This window comes from Quercus lobata, chromosome 7 (assembly GCF_001633185.2).
Source record: "Quercus lobata isolate SW786 chromosome 7, ValleyOak3.0 Primary Assembly, whole genome shotgun sequence".
Taxonomy (NCBI): Eukaryota; Viridiplantae; Streptophyta; class Magnoliopsida; order Fagales; family Fagaceae; genus Quercus; species Quercus lobata.
The window spans coordinates 40871584-40885141 of NC_044910.1; the positions used below are offsets into that span (position 1 = coordinate 40871584).

Here is a 13558-nt window from a genome sequence, read left to right on the forward strand (position 1 = left end):
GAACTCGTTTTGCATGAAAATGGACTCGCTAGGGTTTTGGAGGTTTGTGACTGGGAAGAAGAAGGAGTTGGAGTCGTTGAGAGCTCAAATGCCTTTCTCTTTAGCTGAGTGCCTCGATCCGGTGAGGTTCGTGCTCGAATTGATATCGGAGGTGTTTCCGATGGACAAGAGGGTGGAGAAGAGTGAGAAAGGGAACAATTTGGGCTGGACCTGTGTTCTGGTGCTGGAATCGCTAATACCGGTGGTGGTGGACCCGGTGATCGGAAAGTCGAGGCTGCTGGTGAATGAAAGAGATAGTGAGAGTGAAAGTGAGAGTGAGAGTGATTGGAGAGCGAGGCGATTAGGCGAACAAAGGGTCTGATAGTTTTAGGGGTTTTATTTATACTTTGCATAAAGCCGCGTTTTTAACCTGCGGCTATAGGCAAAATCTGAAGCCGCGTTTAAGAAATGCAGCTCCATCCCAAACTAAAGCTGCGTTTTAAACACATGGCTTCAGACTAAATTTAAAGCCGCATCTATAAAACGCGGCTTTAGGCAAGATGGAGCTAGGGTTTTTTTAATGTGGCCATGGTTAAGATTTAAAAAAAGAAAAAAAAGAAAAAAAAAAAGGAAGGTCCTATAGCCGCATTTTTTAAACAAGGCAATAGCTCCACCCCCAAAAATGTGGCTATACACACTAAAAACGCGGCTCTAGACATGGGTTATAGTCGCACTTATAAAACGCAGCTTCATATGAATAACTTTAGCTGCATTTCTAAAAACGCGGCTATAGGCTGGCTATAGCCGCATTTTTGAAAACATGGCCTAAGACCCGCATGTTTTGTAGTGATTATACCCCTACTTTATTTTCAAAACTATTTGAAAAGAAAACTAACTAATATTTAAAAAAAAAAATCAATTTAATTGAGACACCTTTTTAGTTGCCTCATTAAGAATAACTCTTTCTAAAAAAGCTGTTAAATTTATTTAAGGGTAGTTTTGTAAACTTATACATTTTTATAAGGCAGACAAGACAATAAATGATATTCCCTTAAAAAGTTTAACTTTTCAAACAGGACAAACAAATTGGGACAAAGGGAGTATTATTTTGTGGGTATTATTTCATTAAAATATTACTTAATATAAAGTATGAATTGCCTTTTATATTATGTAACACACATACATATAGCGCATATAAATTTTATCCTCCCCAAAGTAAAATCTTGGCCTAACCATTAATAGAGAGTTTGTGTAGTTTTCGACCTTCCCACCATGAGAGAAGGGCTATATTATAGACTGGTTAGCCTTTCAAATGTTGGGGATTACGAGCTAAACAATAGAAAGACCATAAGAGCAACTGTATTAGTGCTTGCATAAGTTTGCAAAATAGAAAAAATGGTTAGTTTTACACATTTTAACCAAAAAAACACCCATGTCAGTGGGTGCATAAGTTTATATATATCCAAAATTACTATAGTAAATGTGCATATATCTATAGTTACTGTTCATTTGCAAATGATTTTTTAATTCTTTTTTTCTCTCACTTCGTTGCTGACCTTCTTCCTTGATTTTCTCTTTCCCTTTTCAAAGTCCTCAACCTCAAAGGAAACTCTCTCTCTGACCAATCCCAGACCTCACTGACCTCCTCAACCTCAAATCTCTCTTCCTCAACAACTTCTCCAGAAACTTCCCTGACTCAATCTCCAATCTCCACCACTTAAAAATCGTCACCCTCGCCAGAAACCAGATCTCCGATCAGATCCCAACCTCACTCCTCAGACTCCAACGACTATACACACTGTATTTGCAGGACAATAACTTAACAGGTTCACTTTGTCTTATAGAAGAAGAAGAAGAAGATTTGGATATGATTTGTGTTATTTTGCTGGGTAGTTTATAGAAGAAGAAGAAGAAGAAGAAGAAGATGATGTGGTTTTGGTTTGGGATAAGAGAAGAAGAAGAAGCAGCAGCAGTGGCGATGCAGGCGAAGAGCAGCAACAGTGGCTGAGAGAGAGGTTTGAGAGGAGAGAGAGGTGAGAGGATCAGTGTGAGAAGTGAGAGTTATCTGAGAGTGGAATAATAATAAAAAAAAAATGAATAAAATGATTATTTAAATAAAGTAGAGTGTATAATAGATAATTTGATGTGTGTGTGTTTTGTAAAAGTGACTATGTAAAATAGAAAAAGTGGATTCTTATGCTAAAATAGATAGAAATTTTGCAAAGACTAATGCGGTTGCTCTAAGAATAGAAAGGCTTTAAGGCACGAACAAATAGTTTTTTTTTAATACCATATTTGGTCATGCTCAAATAGTTTGCTAATGGATTGCAAGAACATCTCTCTAAGGATACCATTTTTTTTTTTAATATTTATAAATTTATGGTCTAAACAAGCCTAGAACAAAGTATAAGTTAATTAACTAATAAGGTAAAATACAGTTGACCTCCTTGAGGTTTAGGTTAATGTCAATCATGTCCAAGATTTTTCAAAATTGACCAATTTGAACTCTAAATTGTTATTCATTTTTCTTCTCTCTCTCATAGTGATTGAAAGCAACGAGAAATTTAAGTGCATGTTTGGATTGCACTTATCCACGTTGCGTTTTTCTCCTTCACGTTTTGTCCTTTTTTTTTTTTTACTTGAAGTTGGTTTCATGTGGGGGACAAACCTGCCAGTGGGTCCCGTGCACAGTGCACGGGACCCACTAGCACTTGGACGGCCACATATTGGTCTGAAATAGCACTGTTTGTGGGTCCTGTGCACTGTTCACGGGACCCACAAACATCTTTTTTTACCTAAATTTTAATTAAAAATGGGTCTCACGGTACTATTCATACATTTAAAAAATTATTTTGCTATAGTGTTTTCAGTTTTCAGTTTTCAGTTTTCAGTTTCAGCAAAATAAGTTATATTCAAACAGACCCTAAATGTGGAAAGGAAAAGGGAAGTTCCAAATGAAGGACCTAGTCTCAAGGGGCAAGCTTCCTAGTGTCAGTGTCAAGTCTCAAGAGCTTGTGTCTGCTGAAAGCTGCCTTTTTTTCTTTTTTGCCTTTCCTTGCCTCTCACATTTCGGTTCATTGCAAGCTTGCCTAAGGTGGCAGAGGACAGACTAATTGAGGATCAAATTGATTAGTTTTGAAAAATTTTGAACCCGACTGATGTTAACTCAAATTTCAAGAGTGTTAATTGTATTTTACCCTAACTAATATCCTACAAAATCACCCAACCCACCCACCCTCTCTCTCATAACAATCAAGATTGAGAATGAGACCCCAATGGTTATTTCCAATTTGTGGTATTATGCACAAAAATGTTTTACTTCACCAAAACATAAAATAAAATCAGATAACGAAGGTGAGTGTAAATTGTAAATTAAAGTTGATTTGGCTAGTAGGCCCCATTCAGGCAACTTCCCCCTTGGCCCACCGAGCCCACCCAATTTTTTTTATACCCACACCCCCACACACACTCTGTCACACTCTCACTCATTCAGATCAAAAACACAATTTTGGGGAAAAAAAAAAATTGAATTTGACTCATTTGAGAATAGAGAAATGGCGGCAACGGAGGCAGCAGGAAAGTTAGCGTACAGAATATACAGAGCAGTGAGCTACGGTGCAGAGCCGGTGGTGAATCTTCACCTACGGTGGCGCAGACTTCGTGGCCGCGAACACTCTCTCCGCTGGACCGAGCGATTGGGCCTTCCTTCTCTCTCTCGGCCCACCGGCCCACTCCTCTGGTTCCACGCCGTCTCTCTAGGTTCCCCTAACTTCTCAAACTCTCTATATGCTGCTGCTCAATGAGTTGTTGAAAAATTGTATTAGGTTCTGTCAAAATTAAAGGTTTATCAAATTACCATACTACTATAAATTTGGAATTTGAAATTGTAGGTGAAGGAATTACGGCGATTCCGATAATCAAAGAGTGCATGAAGCAGAGGCCTGATGTGAACGTTTTGATGACTACTACAACAGTGTCTGCATTGTAAGAAATTATGGTTTTTTTAAAAAAAATTTATTAATTGTAGCTTATTATTGTGAATTTGATTTGGTAGAGTGCCATTTAATTAAAGCTTATAAAGTCCAAATAAATTTCCTAGGGATTGTTCTTGATTTGCATATTTGAAGTGATGAATTAGCTATTAAGCCGTTAGGAAATGGCGAGTTCAATAATTTAATCTAACATGAAGAACCGCACTAATAAGCGTGACTGACCTTTGTGTACTTAAATTTATGAATTCCCTTTATTGGTGCAGCGAAGTAATAAGTAAACGGCTTCCAAGTGGTGTCATATATCAGGTACTCTTCGGGATATTAAGTCGACATTTACTTTGTTCTCTTCACTATGAAAAATTGAATTTGTGCAGATTCATTTTGATATTTCTATAGATTATTCTGTAATACATTTCTGTTCTTATGTGACTTGACAAGTCGGTGGCATTTCATTGCTTTGCTTAAGTAAGAAGTAGCATAACATGTCTTGTTCTTGTTGGCCATAAAGCATCGGGTTGCTTAGAACTGCATGTTTCACCATGCTGTTTAGCTTCTTGATATTTTCAACTGCTATGATGGTCAAAACCCAGAAAACTGTTGACTTCACATGATGTTATTATTGAAATAATTAGAACTTAATGGTGATGCTGCTTCAGCCTTAATTTTTCTGTTAGTAGACCTTTAAAAAAAAATTTCTATCTTCCAAATGAAATAAAAGGATCTATAGAAACTTCAAGGTTGAATGGGAACAATATTAACACCAATGCCTTTTAAGCTAGTTTCTGAGCCATTCTATCAAAATAGCTTGGTAGCTGTGGCTGCACAGGGAGCTTTTCTTGCTAGGTTTTGGTGTCCTGCTTCTTGCTACTGCTGCCTATTTAAGTTAGGGCTTTAACGGCAACATGGCTTGAAAATTTTGTTTGTGACTGCATTTGATGTCTATGTCTTAAGCTTTAATGCATTACTTGTTCGCTTTAGCTTAACCAAAAATTGATGTAACATTTGTTTTAATGTGCTCAAACTTTCTGGTTGAACCAGTTTGCCCCACTTGATACTCCTTCTGCAGTGGGTGCTTTCCTTGACTATTGGAAGCCAAATGCAATCATCCTAATAGAGAGTGAACTATGGCCAAATCTTATTATGGGTGCCTCAGAAAATGGTGTAAGTTAGTCCTTCATATTCACACATGTAATATATGTTTATTTTCTTCAATTAGATCTAGGACCACCCTTTATTTGTTTAAAGATATTGTGTTTTTCTTGAGCAACGTTATTCTATATGTGTGCATAATTGCGTATCTTACAAAGTCATTTTTGAGATCATATGCCTTTCATGATATATATATATATATATATAGACACACATGCATGCATCTCTGTAATTAAAGCAGGCATTCTCAGTTACCTTGTGTGATTCTCTTAACTTATTCCCATCTATTTGCTTTTCAGATAGTGCTGGCATTGTTGAATGCTCGAATGTCTTCAAAATCCTTTAAAAAATTTTCAGGACCATTGCTTCTTCCAATGATTTCGTTGATGCTGTCAAAGTTTTCTTTGATTGTCCCCTTGGTATGTATTCCGTTATTTTTAATGACAGTAATTTGTATTCCATTGTTGCTGATCTTGTTGTATGACACAGAGCACTATGCAAGCGATCCACTTCCAACTACTACAAGCCTCTCCTTATATCATAAAATTTTCCGGTGACCTAAAATATGGTATGCTCATCAAATATGAGTTGAAATCCATTTAGTATTTTTAAATGTTGATTTTTAAAAGTGGTCTTCCCCTAATTTTTTTTATTGATTATTGTTGGACTATACTTCTTTTGAAGTACTTTTGATAATTCAGTTGCTACCATTTGAATCCCTTATTTTATCTTTTGCAATTTTCCAATAATTAAATTTTGAAAGTAGTTGAAGAAGATGAATATAGTCTATCTTAATTTGGTGTTGTATTCTTTCCATTCAGCGGTAGAAGAATTTGATGCTTCAGAGGGAGAGTTAAGAAGCATACAGGATCTGAAGTTACAGCTTGCCCACAGGCAGGTTTGGATGGCCTCTTCCATACATAGGGGTGAAGAAGAAAGTCAGTTCCCAGTCATTTGCTTCCAATACTAACATAGTACAGTGACCTAAATTCATTTGTCCTTTTTCAGTCAAATTTATGTAAAGACCTCACCTCCATTTTGTGGTGTTATTATACCACATTAATAGCTGTGTTGGTTTATAAAAGTTTGATTTAACTTATAAGTCTAGGAGTCCATGATAGTAATGCAACTGGTACAATTGACATATTAGGGTAGTTTGATGTCACTAAGGATAGAATTTTTTTCTCATTGCAAAAATGTCAACGTGTTCTATCTACTCAATTTGTATTACCTGCCAATTTTTCAAATTGCTGCCTTCATTTTTTTTTCTTTTCATATTTTGTAGGTCCATTTTTTGGGAAAGTAGAACAAATCCACCCAAAATGAAGTAACTAATTGTTCTTGACGTTTGACTTCTTTTTGTTTAGTTACCATGTTCAACTTTAACAGATTCAATATTAATATCTCTGGGGCATAACATATAGATGTATTATAGTGGTCTTCAGTTTCCTTTAACTTTTATTGTTGTTTTAGTTTTCTTTACTTGTTGAAAATAAAAGCTGAAGTGCCATTGGTTCTCTCTGCAGTAATGCTAGGAGTTCATAGAGTGCTCACGGAAATGCATCCAGATATAGTCACTATACTTGTGCCTCGCAATCCACAACATGGACTAGAAATTGCTCAAGTATGGTTCTGATGCAAAGCCAGTTAACAATATGATTGTAGTTCCCCTCTTTATAATTGCTCCTGGTGGTCATTCATAATAAGTTCCCAACAATCTTGTTATAAGAGATGGATGAAATTTCTAAACCCAGATACTACTTGAGTTCATGGTAGTACAGTAATCATTAAACAGTATTTGAAAGACATTAACAATCTGGGTTGTAAAAGTAATCATGTGCAATTGATTACCAATGTGTAGATACATAATGTAATGCAATTTGGAAATCTATTTTAGAAGTTTTCATGGTATTAGTAACATGTGTATTCTTCTTGAATTTATGGTCCACATGGGTTAGATTTTATCTTTTTCAAAATAGAATAACTTTTTTTTTCTTTTTCTAATTTAGTTAATATTCTAATGCATAGCTGCATTGGATCTATCACATCTGAGTCTACACCTTAACATACCTTTCTCTGTGTGTGTGATGCGTTTGCCTTAAATGGTGCAGGAATTGCAGAAAGCAGGGCAAAATGTAGCTTTGAGGTCTCGACAGGAGAACCTTAAGCCAGGAACTAATATATACGTTGTGGACACATTAGGTTTGTATTTTCTTTCTCCTCTACTTCTTTTGTTGTCTTTTACTTTTTCCCTACAATGCATGTTTACTTCTGTGAAAAGTGCTCCAAGAATTGAAAGCATCTCACCCATGTTGCTTTACCTTAAAACACCATTTTAGTCAAGATGCTTTTGAAGTCTACAGCAATTTCTCCATTATCCAGACCTAACCATGTGTAAGATTAATTATTAGTATGTAGCTCATAGATTTGAAGCATACTAGATGAAGTAAGATGCTTTTAGAGAGTTGCATGATTGGTACATACTTGATTTTTTGGATAAGAGAATAATTTATTAGAAAGAAGGTACACTCAAATGCAGTTGCCCTTAAAGAATTACAAATGGACACTCATTAGGTCCAAAAATTCAAAAAAATGGAACTAAACGACACCCTCCCCCAATCAAAGTACAATATGCAAACAAAGATCTCAAAAAACTGAGACTTCCCACATGGTACATGATGTAAATAAGGTTTCTTCAAATAAGATCGTTTAGACAGATGAATGGGAAGACAAAAAAGGACAAAACAGAACTTAATACTTTGGTGAATGGTTTGGGGCCTAGCTGAGGGGAACTCTAGTTGGGGGTTAAATGAGGGAGTTAATAAGCATGGGTTGTCGACTTTCAACCAAGGCTTCGTTTACTTTAGTGTAAAATGTTTTCCCACTGGTGATGTTCTCAATGAAAAATGGTCTCAGAGAAAATGAATTGTTTTCCATTGTTTGTTTGCAACTTGGAAAATAATTTTCTAACTTTTGATTACACTGAAAATTCCCAATGATGATGACAGTTGTGAGAGGAAAGTGGTGGAGGCAGCAATGGCAGGTGATTGATGATGGTGGGCGAGTGGTAGCAGCAGGCAGGTTGAGTTACAGCCAGAGTTCAATGGCCGTGAAGGCGGCAGCTAGTTGTCAGTGATAGGTTGTGGTGGCTGGAGAGTGGCAGCTGGTGGTGGCAACGGCCGGCAACCAATGGCCAATTGGTAGTTGGGGAAGGGGGGGTGGAGGGAGATGGTAGTGACCATCAACCATAAAGGAGTTGAAAGGGGTAAGAGTGGTAGGGATAAAGTCAAGGCTTTTCTGGAAATTGGTTTACATTTTTAAACCATTTTCCACCATTTTGGTGTAACTAGTTGTTGACCATAGAAAACATTTTTTTGTTGACTTAACATTTTCAGTTGCATTAAACACCGGAAAACTTTTTTTAGAAAATATATTGATGTGGAAACAAAAGGAGCATTAGAATGAATTGTACCAGGAGTGAAATGGTTCATTTTATTGAAGCAGCTGATGAATTAGGATTTATTCATGTAAACCCCAAATTAATGATGAGTGTTTATTAGTTGAGCCAACTTTTGTCCGGTTTTGCTGTTGGGTTTCCTTTGTTTCTCCATTAGATACATCATCCAAAATGTAAGTCACAAACCTCCCAAGGATTACATGTTTGCTTCAAAGGATATGTTCAAGGATAATGCCCCAAAGTTACTTTCTCTCATCAGCAATTCTCCTAAACTCACACTTAAAAAGTGTGGGTCATTCATGGGGCACATGCTGTGCACCTGGAAGGATAGGTTTCATTTCAAATCCTATGTTGCATATTAGGTATAATGGGAGATGCTTTGGAATGAAGATCTTTCTTTTATATTTTTCATATAATTTGCTTTCACTGTATTTGGTGTTCTGTGTTCTTTAATAAATCAAAACATTTCTGTACCCCATGCCTGCCGCTCCTCTTGAGGCTTACACTGCACCACAGGTGAACAATGAAAGCTTAGTCTGCTCCATTCTCATATATTTATATCAACTGGTGCCTGGTTTTGTTTTTGACAGACCTGGGTTGAATTTTGTCATCCTGGGTCTCTCTTCCACTCCACACCCCCCCCCCCAATTTTCTGTACGTAGATTTGAAGAATAGCCAATGTAGACATTTTGTTGAGCCTGTTGGTGTTCATGAAATTGGCAGTCGTGACTGCAATTGAGGCTTGCATAGAAGTCAATAACATGATACTGAACTTAGTACCTTATGAGGCACCATTCCATGCATATATCAAACCTTGCATGGGTAGGCTTTTATGCTTGATTTAAAGGATATTTGGTCCACAATGATAATATTGCTATGTCCTCTTTGAATCTGTTTTGTAGGTGAGTTGAGATACCTGTATAGGTTAACTCCAATAGCTGTAGTTGGAGGTTCCTTCTTCTCTGGTTTGGCTGGCCATAACATATTTGAAGCTGCTGCAGCTGGCTGTGCTGTTTTGACAGGTAAACTTTTGTTCGCTCATACGTTCTTGGGTTAAATTGTCATGTTTTAAGGTACTATTTTAGAAGCTATTCTTTTTTGTTTATATCAGGTCGTCATGTTGGGCATTTCTCACACATGGTACTAGAAATGCAACAATTAAATCCTTTGTCAGTTCTGCAGGTTTGCTGAACTCTCTCCTTGTTAATATTTTATATTTCAAATTTTAATATATATTATTTAAGATCATTTTTTCAAACTCTTTTTGTAGTTCAATCTCCAAAATGATTATAATGTTTCGACAATATTAAATAATAATTCTGCTCTGAAAATCTAGAACAAATAAAGAGATATGAGGTGTCTTGTGAGTATTCAATTGATTTTTGAGTCTGTACTAATCTTCATAGGCTTAAGGTTATTTGTTAACATGATTTGTTCCATCTTCTGTTTGTAGCGTACAGGGCTACAACTTTTCAGTTGACTTAGATATTTGTGGATGATTTTTGTTTGCCAGATTGGGGGATTTTGATGTAAGGAAGTGATCCGCATGGATGGTTCCTGAGTTAATTAGTGGGAAGTAGAGGATCTATTGACATTGAAACACACGTATTTCCTGCTTCAGTTAATTCTTTGAGAAAGTTATGAAATAATTCAAGAAGATACTTTGAACTGTATTGGTGCTGAACTTCAATCTGAATATATAAGGGCTACTATATGCTGAAATCATAATATGAGATAGCTCAGTCAAATACGGTCTCCTTACTAGAAAGCTCTTAGATCTTATTAATGGCCAATTTCGACAAAGGGGAAGTAGTAGAGTTGGCCAGAAATTCACAATTTCCTGCAAACTCTACTCTACTCCCCCTCCCTCCCCCTTCATCTAAACTAGCCATAAGGGCATCTGAATCATTACATTCCCAGAAAATCAATTGTTCTTTAAGTTTTTCATTTGTGAATTTTATTAAATTTTTTTTGTGATCTTTAACTGTAACTGCCCATTCAGGTTTCTGGAAAATTAGAGCTCGAGAAAGCGCTCAAGGAGCTCTTCAGTGATGCCAAAGTTCTAGAAGCACGCCGCATGGCTGCAAAACAAGCATTTCGTGCTTTGTCCACTGGTATTGTTGCCAATGTTTGGAGTCTGCTAAATGTCCATGTTTTAAATCAGGCTCTCTGTTAGAAACTTAATCAAGACTGACATGCAACAAAAGTAATGTGAAGGTGAAGACTGTTTTATTCTACAACAATGAAGTACTTACCAATTTAATGCTAATTAGTGCGTCTGGAACCTGTCATGGCTCTTCACACACTAGGCACAACCTTTCTAGCTGTATCTTTCAAGTCACACTGATCTATACAATCTCATTCAGTGGGTGTATTCAATTTGGACATCAACTTTTGTCCATATGAGAAGGTGAAAGAGAAATTTAAGTGGTGTTGTAATCAAGTGTTACCCTGTACCAAAGTTGCATCTAGCCTGGATTTGAGTGAAATAGAAAGATAATTATGCAATACAAATTACAGCTCATGTCTTTTTTATACCTTGTACAGAACATATTCTTTTGCATCTGTTTCTATGAAATTTATGTATTTTTGCACTGACAGTTTGTTTCTTCATTTGTCTCTACCTACTTCAAAAGGCTGCATTTGAAAATTATACAACTATAAGGGAATTATTTTCTTCCCTTTTTTAAGTAATTTGAGAAGTTTTGGTACTTTGAAATTTGTGGTTGGAAGCTTCAAGGTGTGATATAATCCTCTTTCACATCCATTATGGTGTTGGTGTCAAAGGGTTTGGCTGTAGCGAACCTTTTGATTTGCCTGCTCTTTAGAACTGCAAGCTTGGGAGCTTAAAAGACATTGGATAATGAAGAAGGTAATAGATTCTGCTTTTGGTATATATATTTCAGTTCCAGAAATGCTATTTTAGTTCTGTTGGTACATGCCAATCAATTTTCTTCTCTTTATGTTCTGGTAAGAGAACAGATCATGCAGTACCTCCATTTTTCAGTTTGGGACCACTTACAATTTTTTTTTTTTTTTTTTTAAATTTGAGAGTTAAGCATTTTCAGTATGTCTAATTCAATACAAATACTAAAATTAATTGAAAAAAGCATCTATTAGAGTTACCTGTTTCTAGATTTGGATTATATTACAGATCTATACATTTATTGCAAGTTCAAGTGACCAGTCACATGTTTTCACTTAGGTTCCTATATAAATTCATGGTATAGATTAATCTATAAACTATGTTGTAGATTTTACATCTTTCTTAATTTTTGGTTAGCTGGAAAATATTTCAGTTTACACTATATTTTCACAGCTCAGAAACAAGTTTATGGGAACATAGGCAAATGTTGATGCACCCTATCAGCTTTTTATCCCACATGTTTTCTTTCTCGTTTTTTTACTTGATCACAGAAATTTTGACGGTGATCTAATTGATTAGAAAAAGATTTGAGTTGTTGCTCTATTGTATGGCTCATGGCTATGTAACTAATATGTGTAGCTTCCAGTCTTCCTGTGTGCATCACAATAGCTGTTTATTTCTCATGAAAAATCTTAACCTTCATTGAATGTTTTTTTTCTTCTGAATAACATTCATTGAATGTAAAAGGCATAAATATGTTACCTATCAAAAAAAAAAAAAAAAAAGCGAAAGGCATAAAATTGTAATCCTTTATTTCAATATAATTCGGTAATATGTTATGAACCTGTTGAGTAGCAATTGATTAACAATGCTGCTGCTTGTCAGTCTTTAATGTACAGAGCCTGGTTCAGCAGGAGGCAGTCTCTGCTGTATTTCTCGTTCCCCGACTGTTGTAGCTGTATCTCTAGCATGTTGATTTTCTTGCAATTCCTTGAAGTGGTCTAGAGTCCCTCAATGAGCTCAATCCCAGCTTTTCCACGGCCCCATGGCAAGTGAATTGACTCTCATTATTACTGCCTCCAAGGGACTGGATTATATCTTCAAAAAGAAACTCATCGCAAGGTATGGCAAGAGGGCCACTCTTGTTATGAACATTCTCTTCATAAGCTTGGTCTAGCAACTGTCGAATTACTGGGTGGTTCAGGTAATCCGCTCTTATAACAAACCTCTTGCTAGCTTCTCCCACTTTTACAGCCAAGTGACCTGGAGGAACGTCCTGGGGGGGTTTCTTTGCTCCGCCTCTGGCAAATTGCCACCACATGCAAGCCATTCTTTTGAGGTCTCAGGTATGCATGTGAAGTATTTGAGAGCTTAGAATGGCCCATGGTGGTGTATTTATCAAGCAGGGAAATATCCTCTACAGTTAGGTCCTATACAGTTTATGCTTTTACATGTGACAACATCCCATATAGACATAGTTATTCAATCATGTGTCCTGTTAGAAGAATGACTTAAGATAACTAGGTTTTGTCAAAGTTTTGTTACTGCATGAATTGTAGGTTACGTTGCATAGAACTATACATTTTGGCATTATGCTATTGAGGGATTTTGGGGGTTTCCCTTGTCATCTTGTCTGTGACGTTACTATTGCAATTAGTTTTTTCTGGGTTATAGCTAATTCTATCTATGTGTGATTAACCCAACAATGTTTTGATTGATGTCGACAATGTTTTCTCCAATGTAATAACCTTGAGGGTCTGCCTTGGTTTTTTTTTTTTTTTTTTTTTTTTTTTTTTTTTTTGAGTTTTAACTTATGATGTTTACTTTTAATAATTATGCTCTTTATCATCAGATCAAGACACTAATCGGTTTTTTGTGTAAGTGAAGACTGAACCTTAGATCTCCTATTCGACCATCAGAAACTTTATTAATTAAGCTAACTGGAACTCACATACTTTAGATAAATACACCAATGGGCAATGAGTCCTAAACAACTAGAAATATAGCATTTCTCTTCCATCAAACACCCCAAAAATAAAAATAAATAAATGTAGTGCATAGTGACGGCTGGTGACAGGTGCATAATGAGAAAGTAATTATAATTTAAGCTGTATA

The 13558-nt window shown here is 36.1% G+C and overlaps 2 protein-coding genes across 5 annotated transcripts; one reads left to right on the top strand and one right to left on the bottom strand.

The window, feature by feature from the left end:
- The first annotated feature begins 3364 nt into the window (after positions 1 to 3364).
- LOC115953339 (probable 3-deoxy-D-manno-octulosonic acid transferase, mitochondrial) lies at positions 3365 to 13141 on the top strand. 4 transcript variants are annotated; one of them, XM_031070948.1, is made up of 13 exons: positions 3441 to 3738; positions 3870 to 3963; positions 4235 to 4277; positions 5010 to 5132; positions 5420 to 5539; positions 5610 to 5688; positions 5942 to 6058; positions 6647 to 6744; positions 7232 to 7322; positions 9480 to 9599; positions 9689 to 9759; positions 10580 to 11449; positions 12329 to 13141. In XM_031070948.1, exons 1-12 carry the CDS (start codon positions 3534 to 3536, stop codon positions 10751 to 10753), a joined length of 1335 nt encoding a protein of 444 aa, XP_030926808.1. In that variant the 5' UTR covers positions 3441 to 3533; the 3' UTR covers positions 10754 to 11449; positions 12329 to 13141. The 4 variants fall into 4 exon arrangements, with proteins under 4 accessions (XP_030926811.1, XP_030926809.1, XP_030926810.1 ...); XM_031070949.1 differs by lacking the exon at positions 12329 to 13141 and having other exon boundaries at positions 3372 to 3738; positions 10031 to 10673; XM_031070950.1 differs by lacking the exon at positions 12329 to 13141 and having other exon boundaries at positions 3372 to 3738; positions 10091 to 10673.
- Positions 12408 to 12773, bottom strand: LOC115952052 (auxin-responsive protein SAUR71-like). The gene has a single exon (XM_031069143.1). It carries the CDS (start codon positions 12771 to 12773, stop codon positions 12408 to 12410), a length of 366 nt encoding a protein of 121 aa, XP_030925003.1.
- Positions 13142 to 13558: the final 417 nt, after the last annotated feature.

Coding starts and splice junctions, on each gene's coding strand:
- LOC115952052 (XM_031069143.1), bottom strand. CDS start 12,773: ATGGCTTGCATGTGGTGGCAATTTGCCAGAGGCGGAGCAAAGAAACCC.
- LOC115953339 (XM_031070948.1), top strand. CDS start 3,534: ATGGCGGCAACGGAGGCAGCAGGAAAGTTAGCGTACAGAATATACAGA. Junction 5,689..5,941: donor TTCCGGTGACCTAAAATATG/GTATGCTCATCA, acceptor CTTTCCATTCAG/CGGTAGAAGAATTTGATGCT. Junction 6,745..7,231: donor ATGGACTAGAAATTGCTCAA/GTATGGTTCTGA, acceptor TAAATGGTGCAG/GAATTGCAGAAAGCAGGGCA.